General features: G+C 43.6%; 1 protein-coding gene across 1 annotated transcript in view; it reads right to left on the bottom strand.

Moving 5' to 3' along the window:
- Positions 1-23,374, bottom strand: part of CDC23 (cell division cycle 23) — an 85,243-nt gene that overhangs the window by 24,032 nt on the left and 37,837 nt on the right. The window contains exons 7-10 of the mRNA XM_073556913.1: positions 11,888-12,065; positions 11,709-11,806; positions 11,535-11,616; positions 11,305-11,458 (exon numbers count right to left, since the gene is read on the bottom strand). Coding sequence (XP_073413014.1) covers positions 11,305-11,458; positions 11,535-11,616; positions 11,709-11,806; positions 11,888-12,065 — 512 coding nt within the window. The remainder of the gene's footprint in view (positions 1-11,304; positions 11,459-11,534; positions 11,617-11,708; positions 11,807-11,887; positions 12,066-23,374) is intronic.

Genomic DNA, 23,374 nt, shown 5'->3' with positions numbered 1-23,374 from the left:
GGTCAACTGGAGGGGATTCCGCCCACTCCTTACGCTGATCCGAGGATGGACGTATAGTGTTGAAGGACCCGCATCCCTGGCAGAGATAGCGTCCTCGCCAATCCTTAAAGTCTGGTTGACGGCCTCAATGAGACTATCCACAGTCGCCTGAAAAATCTGATGAGTCCAGGTCAAGGGGGTCTGTCAGACTCGAACACAGAGCCATGTTCACTGCAGAACCCTGGGAGGGGGAGCGAGAGACGGAGGTCACGGATGCCGAGGCACAAGAAGGCCCAGGAGACGTGCTCTGGGACAAAAGAACGGTGCAGGACGGGGTACGTGGAGGCGACGCTCCGCGTTCCCGCCTGTTGTAGGATTGGGGAGAACGGAGCCCTGAAAGGGATCCATGGCCCATCTGTAAACTGTGGATTTTTCGCCTGAGCCAACTCCTGCTGACTGAGTTTGCAAACACGGGGAAAACATACAAACTCCTTGCAGATGTTGTCCTTGGTGGGATGTGAACCCAGAACTTCAGCGCTGCAAAACCATTGAACCACCGTGGTGCATTAGAGATGGAGGAGTCCTCAGAAGCAGGCTGGTGAAGACCCCGACCGGCAGAGGGGGGATCATGACTGTATTGCTATAGCCAATGATACCATGGACTGTGACAGTGACGAAGCCCACTCAGGGGGGCTATATACACTTGGGGCTCCTGGGTGCAGTCTGGATCCCAGTCCCTGCAAGACGAGGGACAGAATGACTCGTTAATCCCGCATCCTTTGAAGGGGAGGTCAATGGGGCTGATGTATCAACCGCAGGGTCAGATCACTTACACAGGACTGTTGCCCGTGGGTGCTGCAGGTCCGATGTCATCCATGGTGGGATTTTTAGCCCAAGACCCCATGCTGTAAAGCACCAGTTGTATCCACTGAGCCACTTTGATGCTTGTCGATGTGCCTCTTTAAGCGCCGCCGGGATCTGTTCAGCGTTCCGGCATGTGAGACACATCCGGGTGGACAAAGATGGCCTCTGGGATTTGCAGAGGCTGGAAATCTTGCAGTGAGCGAAAAGCACCAGTTCGGGGGCGGGGCTCCGAGCGTGACGTCATCCGGTGGGTGGGCCTCGGGAATGCTCCGTGAATAGGCCCAAGCCGGGGCCTAAATTTCTGTGGCTGGCCACGATGAAGTGTTGAAAAATCTCGCTGCAGGAGCCGACCGAATTCACTCACCAGTGATGCGCGTCCCAGCATGGAGCTACCGCGTATAACTGGGCTTCAGTACCGAGGAGAGGACGCGCTCGTCGAGCATGATCTGGGCACTTACTTGCAGAATCCGGAGGCCCGTGAAAAGACTGCAGAGCTCGATGGTTCTGCTTGCAGGTCAGGTGCTGCGTGGATGGTGCAGATCCACCATCCCTGTTCTATCAGTGGTGATGTAGTGGGGGCCGCACGAACACCATAGATGCCTCTGTACGTCCTAGAGGTTCATTCAACGAGGATGGGACAGGGCTATTGTCCGGCTGTAAGCCTGGCTGCAGAAGGAGGTATGTGGAGGTGACACTCCATGTTCCTGTCTGTTGGTGAGGGGAGATCAGTGCCCTGAAGGGACCCGTCGCCCCTAAAATCAGCTCAGGCAAGGCTTTCAACGGTGCAGGAGGGGGTACGTTGGAGGCGACACTCAACGTTGCCGCCTGTTTGTTTGGGGAGATCGGACCCTTGAAAGGATCCGTCGCCACTATATTCCTCGTTGAAAATATGTGAAAGGTAAAAAGTAAAAAATAAAATAAAAAATTATGGTCTGAAGACCAGACCTATGTACCTCCTATGGACACTAAGCATGAACTGGTTCGGGCTGGAGCCAGTGGTAGGTGTATACTGCAGAGGAGGAGCTAATTTTTTTGTATTCACTTAGAGTCAGCCTCCTAGTGGCAGCAGCATACACCCATGGTCCTGTGTCCCCCAATGAGGGGGAAGGAGAAAAAAAGCCAGAATTATGTTTTTTTTGGTTGCTGCAATATTGCAATAGGCGATCAAAATATCATATCTACCGCATCTGTAGACTGTGAGCCCTCGCGGGCAGGGTCCCCTCTCCTTATGTACTTGTGTGTCCCTTGTCTTACACGTTTATTATACTTGTCTATATTTCCCCTTTTCACATGTAAAGCGCCATGGAATAAAGGGCGCAATATAAATGCATAATAATAATAATGGTATCAATATAAACAGCAGCTTGGCATACAAAACATAAGCCCTAACCAAGCCCCAGATCCTGAAAAATGGAGAAGCTATGGGTCTTGGAAAAAGGCACTTTTGATTTTTTTCACCACTTAAATAAAAAAAAGAAGTTATACCTGTTTGGTATCTGCAAACTCTTTATGACCTGGAGAATCATAATGGCAGGTCAGTTTTAGCATCTAGTGAACAAAGTGTATATATATAAAAAAAAAAAAAAAAAAAAAAAAAAGAATTGTGGAATTGCACTTCTTTTGCAATTTCACTGCAATTAGAATTTAATTTCCCGTTTTCCAGTACACTATATGATAAAATCAATAGTGTTGTTCAAAAGTACAACTTGTCCCGCAAATAACAAGCCCTGACACGGCCATACTGATGGAAAAATATATAAAAAAAAAAAAAAGTTATGGCTCTGGAAAAAAAGGAGCAAAATAGGAAACCGCAAAAAAGGAAAAACGCAAGATCGTGGAGGGGGTTAAAATAATACTTTGTTGAAATACCCTTTATGACAGCATTCAATTTTTTATGCATAAAAGTATTACCATGGCACATCTAGAATTGTCAATCTTTGCCCACACTTCTTGCAGTAGGGTACAAAATCTGTCAGATTGTGAAGGCATCTCATCTCTGCATCCCTTTTCTGGTCAACCCACAGATTATTTTTTACTGGATTTAAGTTCGGGCTCTGGCTGGGCCATTCCAAAACTTTGATCTTCTGGCGAACCTATTCATCTGTTGATTTGGAGGTATGCTTAGGGTCATTATGCTGAATGGTGCAATTCTTCAGTTTTTGAGCAGTGTCCCGAAGGTTTTGTTGCAAAATAGACTGGTATTTGGAACTGTTCGCAATCCTCTTCACTTCCCCAGTTCCAACTGCCAAAAAACAGCCCCAAAGAATATTGCTGCCTCCACCACGCTTCACTGTGGGTATATGCTGTTCTTTTCTTTTGGTGATGTGCTGTGTTGGTTTTGCTCCAAAAATACCTTTTGGAAGTATGGCCAAAAAGTTCAACTTTATTCTCATATCACTATAATACATTTCCCACATGTTTTCAGCAGTCCTGATGTAGGTTTTCACAAAACAATGACTTGGAAGGTTGTTTTTTATTCCATAAGAAAAGGGTTCCATCTTGCCACCCAGAACAGACATATGAAGAATACAAAAGGATTATTGTCATATGCACTACACAACCAGTACTTGTCAGAAAATCTTGCAGTTCCTTTAATGTTACTAAAGGTCTCTTGATAGGCTTCTGGACCGATTTTCTTCTATTCTTTTCATTCATTTTTGAGGGCCAACCAGGCTAGATGATGTCACTGTTGTGCCAGATTTGATCCAGTTCTTGATGACAGTTTATAGTTTTCCATGGTTTACCTAATTATTTAATGCCCCGGAATTTTTATTTTACCCTTCTCCTGACTGATAGCTTACAACACAACAAACTGATCTCATTGTTGCAAGTGTTTATGGCTTTTGCTGTAAAATGCAACTAAGAACATGTCAGGAAAATGCAAATGGATCTAAACTTTACATGGCAACAATCAAAATCACTTTAAACAATGGCAGCTTTGTACGGATTACTGTTTAACCAATTCATGACCGACGGTATTTTTGGTTTTGCTTTTTCGTTTTTTGCTACCCTTCTTCCCAGAGCCATAACTTTTATTTTTCCATCATATGGCCATCTGAGGGCTTGTTTTTTTGTGGGACGAGTTGTACTTTTGAACGATACCATTGGTTTTAACATGTCATGTCCTGGAAAATGGGAAAAAAAATTCAAAGTGTGATGAAATTGCAAAAAAAGTGCAATGCCACAGTTCTTAGACACCAAACATGTCTAGGTTCTTTTTTGATCTAAGGCTATTTTCACACATCCGGCTTTCTGAATCCGGCACCCTGCGGCGAAAATTTGCAAAACAGGATCCGGCGATATGTGGCGCCAGAACCGGATTTTTTCCCATTGAGTTACATTGGTGCCGCATAGACATGCGGCGTGTCCGGCTTTTGCCGGATACGGCAAAAAGTGACAGTGCGGCATCAGGAAATCCATGTAACGTTTTTTTTCTGTACTGGACTGCTTTTTACAACAGCACATGCCTGGAAGATTTTCTCTGACATGAATGTTAACTCTGGAAGCGGCGAAAAAAATCTCTCTCTCTTAATTAATAATAATAATTTTATTTCTACAGTGCCAACATATTCCGCAGCACTTTACATTATAGAGGGGACTTGTACAGACAATACGCATTACAGTATAGCATAGCAATAAACACATAGATCAAAACAGATACCAAGAGGAATGAGGGCCCTGCTCGCAAGCTTACAATCTATAAGGAAAAAGGGGAGACACGAAAGGTGGATGGTAACAATTGCTTTTACTGTTTTTATGGTTTGGACCTTCCCTAGTGTAAGAATCGGGTGTTCCTGTTGCTGCATGAACCAGTTAACAGTCTAAATATGTAACAGTACAGACACAGAGGGCTATTAAATGCAAAAAGCATGTGAGAACATGATGCAAGGAACCTGGTTATGGTAAAAAATTTAGAAATGAACCACACAGGGATATTTAAGTTAATGCGTTGAGGCGATAGGCCAGTCTGAACAAATGAGTTTTTAAGGCACGCTTAAAACTGTAGGGTTTGGGGATTAATCGTACTAGCCTGGTTAGTGCATTCCAAAGAATTGGCTTTCCTCTCTGTCTCTCCGGATTGCTGTTCCTTTAAAATTTCTGGTGCACCATATCCGTCCAAAAAACGGATCCGGTTGCATCTTTTTGTTGCAAAATGGAACTGGATCAGCTTTTTCACACTCTGCTGGTTTGCAACTGATGGCAAAAAACTGAAGTGTGAAAGTAGCCTAAGTGGTGAAAAAAATTTCCAAACTTTATAAAAAAAACAAACAAAAAACATTTGACATTTTCAGATAGCCATTGTGTCTCCAATTTTCATGATCTCGGGTCAGGTGAGGGTTGTGCACCGAGCTGACGTTTTTAAAGAAACCATTTTGGTGCAGAAACGATCTTTTGAGCACCAGTTATTGCATTTTAATGCAATGTCGCAGCGACTCAAAAAGTAGGAATTAGTCCTACCGGTAATGGTATTTCCAGGCGTCCATCATGACAGCACCACCAGGAGGTTGTCCTTCTTATTCTTGATAGGGACAGGAACACAGAAGAGGTTAAATAGCCCCTCCCCACCAACCCCTTCAGTGATTTTCTAAGTACCACACCAGGATTGATGCAACGCAATTTTATTGAACTTCCTACCATACATGTTACCTCACATATCAGATAGGAAATCCAAGGGAGGGTATATAAGGGGTGCTGTCATGATGGACTCCTGGAAATGCCATTACCGGTAGGACTAATTCCTACTTTCCAGGATGTCCCTCCTGACAGCACCACCAGGAGAATTACCAAATTACTACAACTAGGGTGGACGGCTCTTTTAACGTCCAAGAGGTGGAGAGCGTTCCTTCTCGTTGTTGTAATTCTGGCAGAAGGATGGTAGTACAATTTCCTGGCTCTGGTGGAAGTCTGTAACCACTCTGGGAAGAAAGGCTGGATTTAATTTTATGATGCAGTCTTCCTGGATCTTCAAATATGGATGCTCTATAGACAGGGCCTGAATCTCCCCTATGCGTCTAGCCGTAGTTATTGCCACTAGAAATAGGGCTTTAAATGTCATTGATTTTAAAGGGGCCTGTTCTAGCGGTTCATATGGGTCTTTGCACAGCTCATTTAGGACCAAGCTAAGATCCCAAGGTGGTATCGAGCTACTGATTGTGGGTCTCATCCGCTGAGTGGCTTTTATCACCTCACTACCCATGGATGCTTGGCTAGGGGGAAGTCGAAGTATGAGCTTAAGGCCGCCACCTGTACTTTGAGCGTACTAGGCCTTAGCCCTTTATCAAAGCCTGCCTTGAGAAAGTCTAGGATCTGCGGGATATCTGGACCCCGGATGACTGATACTGGCCCCTCACATTGAGAACTGAATTTCTTCCAGATTTTTCGGTATATAGCCGAGGTTACTGGTTTTCTACTATTCTGCACAGTAGCTATAACTAAGTTAGAGAGTCCTTTTGATTTTAGGATCTCCGCCTCAGAATCCAGGCCGATAGTTGTAGCATCTCGGGTTTCTGATGAACTAAGGGACCCTGGGTTAACAGGTCGCGTCTTGCTGGTAATAGTATCGGGTCTTCCTGTGCCATCCATTTTAGTAAGGAGAACCAGCTTCTCCTGGGCCAGTAAGGAACGATCAATATTACTGATGCACTGCTTTTCTGGATCTTTCTTAGGACCCTTGGTATAAGAGGGAGTGGCGAGAAGGCATAAGCGAGCTCCATGTTCCATTCTTGGGTTAACGCGTCTACTCCTATTGGGTTGTCTGCCGGGTTGAGAGAAAAGAATCTTTGCTTTTGAGTTTTTTCTTGTGGCGAATAAGTCGACCTCTGGTGTCCCCCAATGTTGGCATAGCTGTGTGAAGACCTCACCGCTTAGTGACCACTCTGGCGACTGGATCTTCTCTCTGCTCAGGAAGTCGGCAACCTGATTTCTGGATCCCTTCAGATGGACTGCCGTAACTGAGGCTATTGTCTGTTCTGCCCAACCAAAGATCTCGTGCGCTAGGTCCTGAAGGTGACGGTATCTGGGGCCTCCCTGATGTTGAAGGAAGGCAACTGTAGTCGAGTTGTCCGAGAAGATCCTGACATTCTGACCCTTCAGTTCTTCCTGACATGTCTTTAGCGACTCCCAGACTGCCCTGAGCGCTCTGTAATTCGAGGATCGGTTGCGTACTGATGGGCCCCATGTCCCCTGGAGGTATCGACCTTCCATGTGAGCCCCCCAGCCACTGAGACTGGCGTCGGTAGTGATGTTTGTACATGGCAACAGTCTCCAGGGTCTCCCTTTTCCGAGATTTTGTGTGTTTGTCCACCAGGAAAGGGACTGCTTTCCTTCCTCAGAAAGTGTCATGTTCTTGACTAGCGATGTTTCCCTGCCTTCCCAGGAGGCTAAGACCTCTCTTTGCAGTATTCTTGAGTGGAACTGGCTCCATTGTACACTGGAGATACATGAAGTCATGAGACCCAGGACTCTCATGGCTTTCCTTATGGAGATGTAATTGCGTCTCTGGACCCACTGGACCTCTTGTGCGATTGCCTGCTGTTTGTGCAGAGGAAGGAAGGAACAATCTTTCACTGAGTTCAGTATGACTCCAAGAAACATCTTTTCTCTTTCTGGTCTTAGGCTGGCCTTCTTCCAATTTATTACCCACCCTAGGCTCTGTAGGACCGATATGGTGGATGTAAGGTCTTGCTCCATCTGTTGTGGAGAGTCTGCCACTAGCAGCAGGTCGTCCAAGTATGGTATGATAAGGGTATTTCTTACCCTTAGATGGGCTATGATTTCTGCTATGAGCTTTGTAAAGATCCGGGGAGCTGAGGCGAGTCCGAATGGCAAGCAACGGAACTGGTAATATTGTATTTTCCCGTGATCTTTTACGGCAAACCTGAGGAATTTTTGGTGAGATATGTGGATGGGCACATGATAGTAGGCACTTTTTAAATCTAGGGTGCACATGACCGAGTCCTTTTTTATTAATGGTATAACTGCTTTCAGAGATTCCATCTTGAACCTTTTGTAGGTCACCCACTGATTTAACGGCTTTAGATTTATTATGGTCCGGTATTCTCCTCCTGGTTTCTTTATGGAGAATAAAGTTGAGTAGTGACCCTGAAATCTCTGAGTAAGGGGAATGCAGGTTATGGCCCCTATCTCTATCAGGTCCCGTATGTCCTTTAACAGTCTTTGGTGGGTCACTTAAGACCGGGTCTGGGTTACACAGTATCTTCTGGGCGGTCGCTCAGTGAACTCTATTCTGTAACCATCTGCGACCGTATTCCAAACCCACTGGTTTTGGGTAATATCCTTCCAGATGTTTTGGAAGTAACGGAGTCTCCCTCCTATCTTCCTGGCATCATTCCATGGTAGGTCTTGCCTTCTGCTCTTGAGAACTTCTCCCTCTTCCTCCTTTCGGGTAGCTCCACCTACCAGACTTCCATTTCCCCCTATAGTCCTGTCTGGGATGGGAGCGGGTCCTCCGAAAAAAGGGCGTTCGTTCAGGCCTTTCCTCCGGAAAGCCCTTCTTTTTGTCGGAAGCTTTCTCGAGCAGCTCATCTAATACGGGCCCGAACACATGGAGCCCAGAGAAGGGTATAGAACACAGTTTGTTCTTTGACTGAGTGTCTCCTGTCCAGGATCTCAGCCACAGCGCCCGCCTTGCTAAATTAGATAAGGCATTATTTCTTGCGGCAAACCGGACTGATTCCGCCGAAGCGTCCGGCATGAAGTCAGTAGCCATTCTCAGGAGAGGTAGTGGATTTTAGGATCTCCTCTCTGGGGGTTCTGTCTCTAATCTGATCCTCTAATTCCCCCACCCATAAGCTCATTGATCGGGCTACCGAGGTGGCTGCTATGTTAGCCTTCATAATGGCTGCTGATGCTTCCCAGGCTTTCTTGAGGAGGTCCTCTGATCTCTTATCAATCGGATCTTTTAGGCCGGATGAATCCTCAAAAGGAATAGCCGTTTTCTTTGACACGCTGGCTACAGGTATGTCGATCTTCGGAACTGTCTCCCATACTTTTGTTTCTTCTGGATCAAAGGGAAGACGGTACCTAAAGTCTTTTGGGACTATTAGTTTCTTCTCCAATTCTTCCCACTCTTCTAATATCATCGCCGTTATATGTTTATTAACCGGGAAAACAGTATTTCTACGGGCTTTCAGCCCTCCGAACATCTCATCTTGGGTTGTCCGAGGTTCCGTAGAATATTCTACTTTCATTGTATCCCGGACTGCTTGCAGGAGTGTGTCCGTATCTTCCGCAGAAAAAAGGTATCTCTTCCTTTCTTCTGGGCGAGCTGCCGAGGAACCTTCGCCGGAGTCAGGATCAGAGTAGTCTGATACCTCTCCTTCCTCCGAACTCTGTTCTAGCTCCCATCTGGGCCTCTTCGGGCGTGGGGATTGTGTCGGTACCAGTGCTGCGACCGTGGACTGCACCTCCTCTCGTATTACGGATCTCATATTGTCCAAAAGAGAGAACTGTTCTTGTCTTAGGAGTCCTGATATACAGTCCTGACATAAGCTCTTTGTATGTCCTAATGGGAGCTTGGCCGAGCATAGGGGGCACCTGCTAGGTTTTTTCCTGGTGGTCGAGGAGGACTGCTTAGGTGCCTCCTTGGCCTGAAAAATATATAGGGAAGCGGGTCCTGTATATCTGTGTATGGAGACCCGTAAAGGAACCTGGTACCCTTCTACTCACATGGTCCGGGTCTGGCTCTAGGGACTGGACGTCTGGACGGCTACCACCTTCCATCTCTACTGAGTCAGTGTGCTGTCCGTCAGAGTGTCTTTAAGTAGTCGCCTTACCCGGCTTCAATACATCTGATTCGTCCTCCTTCCGAGCCCAGCTGCTGTTGCTGATGCCTGCTGCATGTGCGAGGGTCTCCCCCCCCCCCCCTTTACCGACGCCTCTCCCTGTGCAGGGTGCCAGGATCTCCATGACGCCGGCCTTGTGGGATACCCTGCTGCCCGGGCCGCGTCGCACTGGGTGCCATGTTTTTCCTTGGCTAAGCCCCCGGAAGTAGTCACTGGCGCGCCCCCTCGATGACGCAGCGCGCCGGAATCCAGGACCCGAGGCGTCGATGTCCTGCAGCCAGGACCAGCAGCTGCTGCAGCGCAGAACCCTCCAAGGGGATGCGCGTGACGGGGAGCAACCAGCTCTACCCCCAGCGGTCTCAGCGCTGCCCGGTACTCCCAGCGAGGGCACCGCTCCCGGCAGCTCCTGCCACCGGGCTCCGACAGACACGCCGGCCTCACAGGTAAACACACCGCTGCGCTCTTCTGCGTCTGTCCCTTATAGGGACAGGAAAAACACTGAAGGGGTTGGTGGGGAGGGGCTATTTAACCTCTTCTGTGTTCCTGTCCCTATCAAGGATAAGAAGGACAACCTCCTGGTGGTGCTGTCAGGAGGGACGTCCTGGAAAACGTAATTCTGACTTTTTTTCTCACTGCGCTGTTTAACCATCAGCTTAATCAATTTTTTTATTGATAGGTTGGGCGATTCTGAATGCGGCAATACCAAATATATGTATGCTTGATTATTTTTTATTGTTTTACTTTGAATGGGGCGAAAGGGGGGTGATTTTAACTTTTATATTTTATTTTGTTTATATTTTTAAAAACTTTTTTTTTCATTTTTGGCATGCTTCAATAGTCTTCATGGGAGACTAGAAGCTGCCATAACCTTATCGGCTCTGCTACATACAGGCGATGATCCGATCTCCTGCATGTAGCAGAATACCTCACCAAGTGGCGCGCATAGCAATCCAGCAGTGACAACCATAGAGGTCTCCAGGAGACCTCTGGTTGTCATGCCAACCCATCGGTGACCCGTGATTGTGTGACGGGAGTCACAGTTGGGCGGATTTCCAGCACGATTGCCGGAAATGAATGTTAAATGCCGCTGTCAGCGTTGGACAGGGGCATTTAACGGGTTAAAAGCTGCGGGAAGATCGCAATTCCTCCCGTGGCTGTTAGCGGCACATGTCAGCTGTTCAAAACAGCTGACATGTGCTGGAAAAGGTGTGGGCTCCGGCGAAACAGGGGGAGGCGTCCAATGATGGACAGATCAGTCATTGGTTGTTAATATGGGTGTAAATGTGATTAGCCAATTCTGAACACATTATTTTAGTTTTAGTTCCCTAGTTAAAATTTGTTTCTCAATAGATTTGATCAGATTACGATTGACATTAAGGTGGCATATGTTCTGAAGTGATTCTTTTAGGCATTTTAAATTTACATGACAAAATTTAAGAGGCGTGAAGACTTTTTATATCCACTATCTCCAGGGGGATGCTGGGTCTAGGCTTCTATTTTCACGGCAGTGGAAATGTAGCATTATATGCCAGTTTCTCAAATGAATAGCAATCCAGGTAATGTATTAAGGCAGCGGTTCTGGCAGAATACGAGTGACACATAGATGGTCCTGAATAATGAAATTCCACTTTAAGCCCATAAGTGATTTTTTTCATACCTATAAGCCTGTATGGCTGCAGATGTGTTCTTCATTTCCATATACTCATGACCCATTAGGGTCCATGCACCAAGATATCTGGGATTCAGCTTTAAGGCTCTTTGAAAATAGAGAGCTGCCTTCTCATGCTGAGAGCGCAAGCTGTAATAATTCCCTACAAGAAACAGATGGTACATTCAGAGAATCACAGACCAAGTAGACATTATTGACTAGATATGTTGATTACTTACCAATCACACAGCAGGTTTCCACACGATACTTGTCAATATCACACAAGTTATGTGCCAAGTAACTCAGTTCTGGTTTTAGACCCTTGGGAAATAGAATATAACAATTGCTGTAATGCATTTTGAGAAGGACTGCATAAAATTCAAGAGACAAAGCTAATAAATGTGATTCCTTACTCTGACATACAGCAGGTTAGAAAAAGTGTCCATGTTTTCTATTCTAAAAGGATCTTGTTTTCGTAATTCATTGAAAATAGAAAGGGCTTTATCAATATCTGTCAAAAGCAAACAGCCATTAAGTCATGAGATACTCAAATAACCTGAAGCAGAAGATAGCCAGAATTCTGCAAACCTACCTCGAATATTATGATATGCCACTGCAATCTGAGAAATAATGTAGGTACTTTTGGAGAATCCAGCATCAATGAGACTCTGATATTTTTGCAAAGCTTCTTCAATCAATTGCTGCTCTGTGTATATATGTGCTAAGAAAAATTCCTTTATCCAGCAGTCTGGCAGCGACAAGAACTTCAGCTACAAAGGTAAAAAACAAAACAAAAAACCATGTGAAATCTGGCCTGTCAACTAAAGCCGGAAGGATAAAGTATACATTGCCTTTCCTGTATGGAAAAAAACAGCATAGGGCGCTTTCATTTCGGTCATCAGGAGAGAGACTATAATATGTATAATATATATATATATATATATATATATATATATATATATATATATATATATGTTTATTAATTATAGATTATACACTAGTGTTCAAAAGTTTGGGGTCACCCAGACAATTTTGCGTTTTCCATGAAAGCTTATACTTTTATTAATCAAATGAGTTGCCAAATGAATTTAAAATCTAGTCCAGACATTGAAAAGGTTCGAAAAAAAGATTATCATCTAATATATAAAGCTCATTGTGGGTGGGTGTGTATGTATGTATGTCCGGGATTGGCATCCGCACGGTCGCAGCTACAGCCATAATTTGGCAGTCACACGTCTGGACCCCGAGAGCGTCATAGGCTATGTTGTGAGGCAAAATGTTAACCCCGCGAATTCCAATTCACCAAACAATTTTGCCCCTATCTACATAATGGGGGAAAAAGTGTATGTATTGGCATCTGCACCGTCGTAGCTACAGCCACAAAACTTTGCACAGTCACACGTCTGGACCCTGAGAGCGTCATAGGCCATGTTGTCAGGGCTGTGGAGTCGGTAAGCCACAGTTGCGACTCCGACTCCTGGATTTTATCAGGCTCCGGCTCCTTCATAAATGGCCAATTCATAACAAATTTACTGTTGTAAAATATTAAACATCGTGCTTATTCAGTTTCTCACCATCATATAAGTAATCAGACCACTTAGAGCAAAAACTACATTTATTAGAATACAATTAGAATATAGCAAATAACTTTTATAAACTTTTCTAAACTGTATTTGCTAGATTCTAATTGTATTCTAATAAATGTAGTTTTTGCTCTAAGTGGTCTGATTACTTATATGATGGTGAGAAACTGAATAAGCACGATGTTTAATATTTTACTACAGTAAATTTGTTGTTATGAATTGGCCATTTATGAAGGAGTCGGAGTCGGAGCCTGATAAAATCCAGGAGTCGGAGTCGCAACTGTGGCTTACCGACTCCACAGCCCTGACTGATTGACATAATGTTTTCTATCTTGAGTGATGGTGAAATGTTCAAATACAGCTGATTTAATGTGATGCTTCTTTGACATTCTCAGGTTTTTAATTCTGCATTCACAATCCAAATGACAATTGTTTTTCCTAAAAACAATTGTACAAAATTATTGCCAGGTCGTACAACTGATATAGTGGTCAGTAATACTGTTATTATTCCTCAAGTACTCCCAGTTAACTGATGCAAAGTTTGTTGAAAGGATAATACTTCTTACAGTCTTCCTCTTCTGAGTAGCAGGCAGCTGTGAGATGCTTGGAAGAGGCACACCTAGTATGATCTAGTCTAGAGGAGGAGCTTTACTACTAAGAATTTGCAACACATTTTCACTTTCAGTTTCATACATTGTAAATAGGGGGGTTGGGGCAGCATGAGGTTAACCAAGTATCAGATTAGATAAGGGCAGTGGAGAACAGTGACACACAAGAAGTAAGAAATGTCTCTATCTCCAGCAGAACTGCTTATCACTGTTGTTCATAGTTTGATAGAACATATATATTTGAGTAACATTTATAAAATTCATATGAAAGTTCAATTATGAAATATTAATACATTTTTTTTTAAAGCTGGAGTCGGAACATTTCTACCGACTCCGACTCCAACCAAAACTAACTCCGACTCCACAGCCCTGCATGTTGTGAGGCGAAATTTTAACCCCGCACGTTTCAATTCACCAAACAATTTTCCCCCTATCTACATAATGGGGAAAAAGTGAAAGCAAAAGTGTTGGAGGCAAATTGACAGCTGCCAGATGTGAACAAAGGGGACATAAAGAATGAGAGCGATGGCGCCAAATAGTATATACCGTACAGTCAGCGTCGGACTGGCCCACCGGAGAACCGGTGGATTCTCCGGTGGGCCCTGGCATCTGGTGGGCCCTGGCACCTGCTGGCATACAGGGCCAGCAGTTGCCTAGGGCCCCCGCTGCTCCAGGGGCCCCCAGCCAGTGGTGTGTCGCACACCATGCAGCTGCTATGGGGGCCCCTGCCAGCGGAGCAGCAGCGGGTGTCAGGAGGCAGGAGCCCCTGTCCCCGCTGCTAAAGAGAAATGAATATTCACTGCGAAGCAGTGAATCTCATTTCAGGTCTCCACCCCCAGAGGCCCCGCCCCCAGCCCAGTAAGCCGCTCTGCATCAGGGCCGGCGCCGCCCTCAGTCCTCTCTGCTCCTGACTCACAGCCAGTGCGCGATGACGTCACTACATCGCGCACCCGCTGTGTGTCTGGCAGAGGGGGCAGCTCCTGACACTGAAGCCGGGATCAGCGTGGGAGCGAGGAGAGGTGAATATTGTGTTTTGTGTATTGTGTTTTGTTTTTTATATCTCTCTCGCTCTCTCTATCTGTCTCTCTCTCTATCTATCTCTATATCTCTCTCTCTATCTCTCTTATATCTATCTATCTTTCTATCTCTATCTATTATCTATATCTATATCTATCTCTATCTATTATCTATATCTATCTATTTCTATATCTATCGCTCTATCTTTCTAACTCTACATCTATCTATCTCTATATCTATCTATTATGTCTATCTATCTATCTCTATATCTATCTTACTCTATCTATCTCTATATCTATTATCTCTATATTTATTATCTATCTAGCTACCATCTATATCTATCTTTATCTATATATATATATATATATATCTCTATCTAATATCTATATATCTCTATACCTATCTATCTATCCGTTATCTATCTCTATATCTTTTCTCTATCTATCTATCTCTATATCTATATCTCTCGCTATCTATCGCTCTATCTCTATATCTATCTTTATATCTATATCTATATATCTATCTCTATCTATCTCTATATCTATTTCTCTCTATATCTATCTCTATATCTCTCTCTATAGCTATCTATATATCTCTATCTCTATATCTATCTCTCTGTATATCTATCGCTCTATCTATCTCTATATCTATATATCTATCTCTATCTATTTATCTCTATATCTTTTCTCTGTATCTATCTCTCTCTATATCTATATCTATCTATCTCTATATATATCTATTATCTCTATATCTATATCTATTTCTCTCTATATCTCTCTCTATATCTATCTATTTATCTCTATCTCTATATCTATCTCTCTGTATATCTATCTTTCTATCTCTATATCTATCTTTCTCTATCTAATTATCTCTATCTATTATCTATCTCTATCTATCGCTCTATCTCTATATCTATCTTTCTATCTATCTCTATATCTATCTATATCTATCTATTATGTCTATATCTAGCTATCTCTATTATCTATATCTCCCTCTCTCTATATCTTTCTATCTTACGTTATCTCTATATTTATTATCTATCTTTATCTATCTATTATATATATATATATATATATCTCTATCTATTTATCGATCTCTGTATCTATCTCTCTCTATATCTATCTCTCTATCTACCGCTCTCTCTATCTCTATCTTTATATCTATATCTATCTATCTCTATATCTATTATCTCTATATCTATCTACCTATCTATCTCTATAGATATCTCTATATCTCTCTCTCTATAGCTATCTATATATTATCTCTATATCTATCTCTATATCTATCTATCTATCTCTATATCTATCTATCTATCTCTATATCTATCTGTTATCTCTATATCCATATCTATCTCTATATCCATCTATCTCTATATCTATCTTTCTATCTAACACTATATCTCTATATCTATTTCTATATCTCATTATCTATCTATCTCTCTTTATCTATCTATCTATTGATCTATCCATCTATCTCTATCTATTATATCTATCTATTATCTCTATCTATCTATCCATCTATCTAGCTATCTCTATCTATCTCTATATCTCTCTCTATATCTATCTATCTTTCTAACTCTATATCTATCTATCTCTATACATATCTCTATATCTAGCTATTATCTCTATATCTATCTATCCATTATCTATTTTCTATCTATCTCTATATCTATCTATCTATATTTCTTTCTATATCTATCTTTATATCTATCTCTAGCTATCTCTATGAATCTTTCTATCTATATCTATCCATTATCTACTTTCTATCCATTATCTACTATCTATCTCTATATCTATCTATTTCTACATCTATCTTTCTATCTATATCTATCTAACTCTATATCTATATATCTATATAGCATTATACCCTATGAGGGGGTGCATTATTCCCTATGAGGGGGGCAGTATTATACCCTATGAGGAGGCAGCATTATACCCTATGAGGAGGCAGCATTATACCCTATGAGGAGGCAGCATTATACCCTATGACGGGGTGCATTATTCCCTATGAGGGGGGCAGTATTATACCCTGTGAGGGGGGCAGTATTATACCCTATGAGGGGGTGCATTATTCCCTATGAGGGGGTGCATTATTCCCTATGAGGGGGGCAGTATTATACCCTATGAGGGGGGTGTATTATTCCCTATGAGGGGGGCAGTATTATACCCTATGAGGGGGGCAGTATTATACCCTATGAGGGGGGCAGTATTATACCCTATGAGGGGGTGCATTATACCCTATGAGGGGGTGCATTATACCCTATGAGGGGGTGCATTATACCCTATGAGGGGGTGCATTATACCCTATGAGGGGGTGCATTATACCCTATGAGGGGGGCAGTATTATATTCTATGAGATGGCTGCATTATATTCTATGAGGGGTCTACATTATATTCTATGAGGGGGCTGCTTTATATTCTATGAGGGGGCTACCCCAACTCCTGCTACATAATTAAGACATGTACAACCTTATATTATACCCGGATATTAGCGTGTTTTACCGCACAATTGGTGGTCTGGTATTTAACTCTATGCAGCTACATAGTGGGCCCCAAGAATGATTTTCTCTGGTGGGCCCAAGGTGTTCCAGTCCGACGCTGCGTACAGTTGCTAAGGTGGGGCCCTGTCATGGGATACTCACCACACACGGGGATATGAACACACACAAAATGCGCCACACACTACCACGTGCTTCAACACATATACCACCCTCACCACACATTTCACCACACATACACCAACCTCGCCACATAAAAGTTGAAACACAAAAGTCGCCACTCAAAACTCGCCACGCTGTCCCAGAGCTGTTTAAAAGATGAAAAATGAGCTGTGATTGGTTGCTATCAGCAACAGTTTTCTTTGTAGACAGTTGTGGTAACTGAGGCCTATTATTCTTATCATTTCTATGGTGTTATTGTCCTTCTGTAAAGCTGGAAATAACACAATTTATTACCGTGCCAACACAGACCACCCTCTGACACAGACTGCAGGGTGAGCCCAGTATCACACAGGATAGGATTAGATACACAGCTCAGCAGTCAGTATCACACAGGATAGGATTAGATACACTGATCAGCAGTCAGTATCACACATGATAGGATTAGATACGCAGCTCAGCACACAGTATCACACAGAATAGGATTAGATACACGGCTCAGCAGTCAGTAACACACAGGATAGGATTAGATGCACGGTTTTTATGTGCAATATAATCATTATAATTTGTTATAACTAACCACAGTTGGTTACTATGCCCAGGCAACGCCGGGCTCTTCAGCTAGTTTGAAATAATTTTCTCCTTCAAACTTTGCTTTCATTAAAGAATGCTCCCTTTGCAGCAATTACAGCATTGCAGACCTTTGGCATTCTAGCAGTTATTTTGCTGAGGTAATCTGGAGAAATTTCACCCCATGCTTCCAGAAGCCCCTCCCACAAATTGGTTTGGCTTGATGGGCACTTTTTGCATACCATATGATCAAGCTGCTCCCACAACAGCTCAATAGGGTTGAGATCTGGTGACTGCGCTCGCCACTCCATTACGTATAGAATACCAGCTACCTGCTTCTTCCCTAAATAATTTTGAGGAGTGCTATGGATCATTGTCCTGTTGTAGGATGAAATTGGCTCCAATCAAGTGCTGTCCACAGGGTATGGCATGGCGTTGGAAAATGGAGCGATAGCCTTCCTTATTCAAAATCCCTTTTACCTTGTACAAATCTCCCACTTTACCAGCACCAAAGCAACCCCAGACCATCACATTACCTCCACCATGCTTGACAGATGGCATCAGGCACTCTTCCAGCATCTTTTCAGTTGTTTTGCGTCTCACAAATGTTCTACTCTGTGATCCAAGCACCTCAAACTTGGATTCGTTTGTCCATAACACTTTTTTTCCAATCTTCCTCTGTCCAATGTCTGTTATTTTGCCCATATTAATCTTTTCCTTTTATTAGCCAGTCTCAGATATGGCTTTTTCTTTGCCACCCTGCCCTTAAGGCCATCATCCCGGAGTCGCCTCTTCACTGTAGACGTTGACACTGGCGTTTTGTGTGTAATATTTAATGAAGCTGCCAGTTGAGGACCTGTGAGGCGTCGATTTCTCAAACTACAGACTCTAATGTTGTTGTCTTGTTGCTCAGTTGTGCAGCGGAGCTGCCCACTTCTCGTTCTACTCTGGTTAGAGCCTGTTTGTGCTCTCCTCTGAAGGGAATAGTACACAAGGTTGTAGGAAATCTTCATTTTCTTGGCAATTTCTCGCATGGAATAGCATTCATTTCTAAGAACAAGAATAGACTGTCGAGTTTCACATGAAAGTTCTTTTTTTCTGGCCATTTTGAGAGTTTAAATGGAACCAACAAATATAATGCTCAAGATTCTCAACTAGCTCAATGGAAGGTCAGGTTTATAGCTTCTCTAATCAGCCAAACTTTTTTCAGCTGTGCTAACATACTTGCACAAGGGTTTTCAAGGGTAAAATCCATTAGCCTTCTTACACAGTTAGCAAACACAAAGTACCATAAGAACACTGGAGTGATGGTTCTTGGAAATGGACCCCTATACACCTATGAAGATACTGCATTACAAACCAGATGTTTGCAGCTAGAATAGTCATTTACCACACTAACAACGTATACAGTGTCTTGTACCTACTGTGAAATTTGGTGGAGAATTGGTGATGATCTGGGGATGCTTTAGCAAGGCTGGAATTGGGCAGGTTATTCTTTGTGAAGGACGTATGAATCAAGCCGCATACAAGGTTATCCTGGAAAAACAGCTGATTCCTTCTGCTCAGGCAATGTTCCCCAACTCTGAGGACTGTTTTCTTCCAGCAGGACAATGCGCCATGCCACACAGCTAGGTCAATCAATGTGTGGATGAAGGACCACCACATTAAATCCCTGTCATGGCCAGCCCAATCTCCAGACCTGAACCCCATTGAAAACCTCTGGAATGTAATTAAGAGGAAGATGGATAGTCACAAACCATCAAACAAAGAAGAACTGCTTAAATTTTTGTACCAGGAGTGGCATAAGGTCAACCAAAAGCAGTGTGAAAGACTGGTGGAAAGCATGCCAAGACACATGAAAGCTGTGATTAAAAATCATGGTTATTCCAAAAAAATATTGATTTCAGAACTCTTCCCGAGTTAAAACATTAGTATTGTTGTTTCTAAATGATTATGAACTTGTTTTCTTAGCATTATTTGAGGTCTGCAAGAACTGAATTTTTTTGTTATTTTGACCATTTCTCATTTTCTGAAAATAAATACAAAATTTAGTGTTTGGAAATTCGAAGACATGTTGTCAGTAGTTTATAGAATAAAAGAGCAATTTACATTTTACTCAAAAATATACCTATAAAGAGAAAAATCAGACAAACTGAAAATTTTGCCGTGGTCTCTTAGGCTAGTTTCTCACTAGCGTTTAGGAGGGCTGGGGATAGCAGCCACTTCCTCCTTTCCTTCCTCCGTGAAGCTACGCCTACCGCTGCATGTGTTCAGCGTTTCCATGCGTACCTATCTTTAACATTAGGTACGCAGGGACATGCGTTGTATGCTGACGCGTCCGCATGCGGGACCGTACGGAAACGCTAAATTTTGTGTTTCCACGCGGTCACCGCACACGTCAAATCGCCGCATCAATGTTAAAGATAGGTATGCAGGGAAACGCTGGACGCATGCGACGGTAAGCGGAGCATCAGCGGAGCTTCACAGGGGAAGGACAGGAGGAAGTGGCTGCCATCCGCTGCCCTCCTGAACACTTGTGTGAAACTAGCCTTAAGGTACTGTCACACTTAGCGATGTACCAGCGATCCCGACCAGCGATATGACGCTGTCAGGATCGCTGGTACATCGCTAAGTGGTCGCTAGTGAGCTGCCACATAGGCAGATCTCACTAGCGACATCGCTGGGGACGGGGGTCGCTACTTACCTGTCACACCAGGCGATCCTGCGTCCTCCCGCTCGTCGTCACAGCAGGAAGCGCCGCAGGAAGCTGACGACGAGAAACAGTCCTGAACGTTCTCGTGCGATCAGCGATAACCAGCAAGGGAGCCGGTCGTAGGTAAGTATCAGACACAGAGATATCGCTAGCAATATCGCTATAACGTCACTAGTTATAGCGATATTGCTAGCGATATCTCTTAGTGTGACATGCCCTTTAATTTTTGCCAAAGCAGTATGTTTTCAGTCTGTCATCCATTTTACACAGATTCCGATAGACAGTAATCACTGAGTCTGAACTGCAGGAAAAAACAAACAGATAGTACTAGGACGAGTCACAGGAATGCGTGACTGTAGCCCTACCTCCAATTGAGCAAGCACAGAACAGAAGCATTATGGGAATTGCTGACTATTGAGTGGCGAATAACAAGAAAGGAAAATATATAATTAAAACCACCTATGAAATTATTTAAAAATGCAAAGGGACTTTCAGCAACTGTAGTTGGCAGTTATAATTGAAAGTAACAGGATAAAAGCAACATGGCCACCTATATACTCTGTGTTCCAAATTATTATGCAAATTGCATTTGTTTCATAAAGATGTAATTTGTTTTTCAAATAAAACTCATGTATGGTATTGTATCTCGGAGCTCTTTGGATCCCTGAAATCAATCTCAAACACCTGTGATAATTAGTTTGCCAGATGAGCCCAATTAAAGGAAAACTACTTAAGAAGGACTTTCCACATTATTTAGTAGGCCACAGGTTTCAAGCAATATAAGGTAGAAAATAAATAGCTCTCTGCTACTGAAAAGCATCAAATAATGCAATGCATTGGACAAGGTAAGAAAACATTACATCGTTCATGAAAACTTAAGCTGTTCATCATACAGTGAAGAGATATGTGGCTGATACAGAGCACAGATGGGTTTGTGCAGATAAAGGTATAATGAGGAAGGTTTCTGCCAGACACATCCATCAGATTAAAAGAGCATCTATTAAAAACCATTATAAAGGCAGAAACCACCATGGTTACTTACCGGTAGCCGGTTTTTCCGGAACCCATGACAGCACACCTGAGAGAGGGATCCGCCGCGCCAGGACAGGAACCTACTGAAATATAAGGGGCGGCACCTCTCCCCCGCTTCAGTTGGTTACAGAGCATTGAGTGGACTTCCTGGTTAGTTACATGTTTATCCAACACCACATCACACAAATACACCCTGTTAACGTGCACACCCATACGGTGAAAAGGGGGGGGGATATACGGGTGCTGTCATGGGTTCCGGAAAAACCGGCTACCGGTAAGTAACCATGGTGGTTTTCCTTTCACCCATGACAGCACACCTGAGAGATTTTTGGAGACTTCGAACACCTTAGGGAGGGACCACCGCTTGCAGCACCCTTCTACCAAAGGTTAAGTCAGCAGAGGAGGATAGATTTAATCTATAGTGCTTAAAAAAGGTTGAGGGTGAGGCCCAGGTAGCGGCCTTACAGATTTGCTCAATCGATACCTCTGCCTTTCAGCCCAGGAGGTCGCCACGGCTCTGGTGGAATGAGCCTTGATGCCTTCAGGAATCGGAACACCACTAGCTGAGTAGGCTACACTAATGGCCTCCCTAATCCATCTGGCAATAGTCCCTTTTGATACTCCATAGCCCTTCCTGGTACCCTGAAAGGCTACAAATAGGGACTGGGACCTCCTCCACTGGCTAGTCACTGATATGTACTCTAAGAGGGCTCTTTTAACGTCTAGTTTATGGAATTTCCCCTCTCCTGGGTTTTTTGGATTCTCACAGAAGGAGGGGAGGACAATCTCCTGGCTACAATGGAAATCTGATACAACTTTCGGTAAATAAGCAGGGTCTGTTTTTAGGACAACCCTGTCCTGGTACACCTGGGTATAAGGTGGATTAACTGAGAGGGCCTGCAAGTCACTTACTCTATGGGCCGATGTAAGGGCCACTAAAATAATGGTCTTTAGGGTGAGATATTTTACTGGTAGTTGTTGCACCGGTTCAAATGGCTCTTTCGTGAGAGCTTCTAACACAAGGTTTAAATCCCAGGGAGCTATTTTTGGTAATGGGATTGGTTTAGACCTCTGGCAGGATTTAATGAATCTGGCCACCCATCTGTTTGCTGCTATGTTGCAATAATATAGAGCGCCTAGTGCTGAAACCTGTACTTTAAGTGTATTTACTGCTAGACCTAGCTGTAGCCCCGCCTGTAAGAATTCTAAGATGGCCTTGATCGGGGGTTCTTGGTCAAACGGTTTCCCTAGGAACTGCAGAAACTTATTCCATGTTCTACCGTATATGTTAGTTGTTACTGGCTTTATACTTTTCATCAGCGTAGCCACCAACCCAGGGGAGAACCCTCTATTTTTTTTTTTTAAAAGTGACTTCTCAAATTCCACGCCGTCAGATGGAACCCCTTGACTTGCATGTGGAATACCGGACCCTGAGCTAGCAGGTCTGGAATCTCTGGTAGTACCCATGGATCTGAGAGGGACATCATCTGCAGTAGTGAGAACCAGGGCCTTTTTGGCCAGAACGGGGCTATTAGGATCACCCTGACCTGATCTTCTCTTATTTTCTTCACCACTGCTGGGATTAGAGCTACTGGAGGAAAGGCATAACCAAGTTTGAAATTCCATTGAATTTGCAATGCCTCCACCGCCCATGGCTTTTCTTTTGGGTTTAGTGAACAGAATCTCTTTACCTGCCTGTTGCTTTTGTTGGCAAAGAGGTCTATTACCGGCTCTCCCCAGAGTTGTACTATTTTCTGGAACACTGAGTGATTTAGGACCCATTTTCCTAGCCTTAATGTGTTGCGGCTTAGGAAATCGGCTTGTATGTTCTCTACCCCTCTGATGTGTAGGGCCGTTAAAGAGAGTAGGTGTCGTTCTGCTCTGTAAAAAAATTTTGTTG

The sequence above is a fragment of the Dendrobates tinctorius genome, unplaced genomic scaffold (assembly GCF_039654945.1).
Source record: "Dendrobates tinctorius isolate UK_male_01 unplaced genomic scaffold, ASM3965494v1 ptg000241l, whole genome shotgun sequence".
NCBI classification, from domain to species: Eukaryota; Metazoa; Chordata; class Amphibia; order Anura; family Dendrobatidae; genus Dendrobates; species Dendrobates tinctorius.
Note: the sequence above shows the minus strand (reverse complement) of the source record. Positions and strands in the feature narration are given on the sequence as shown.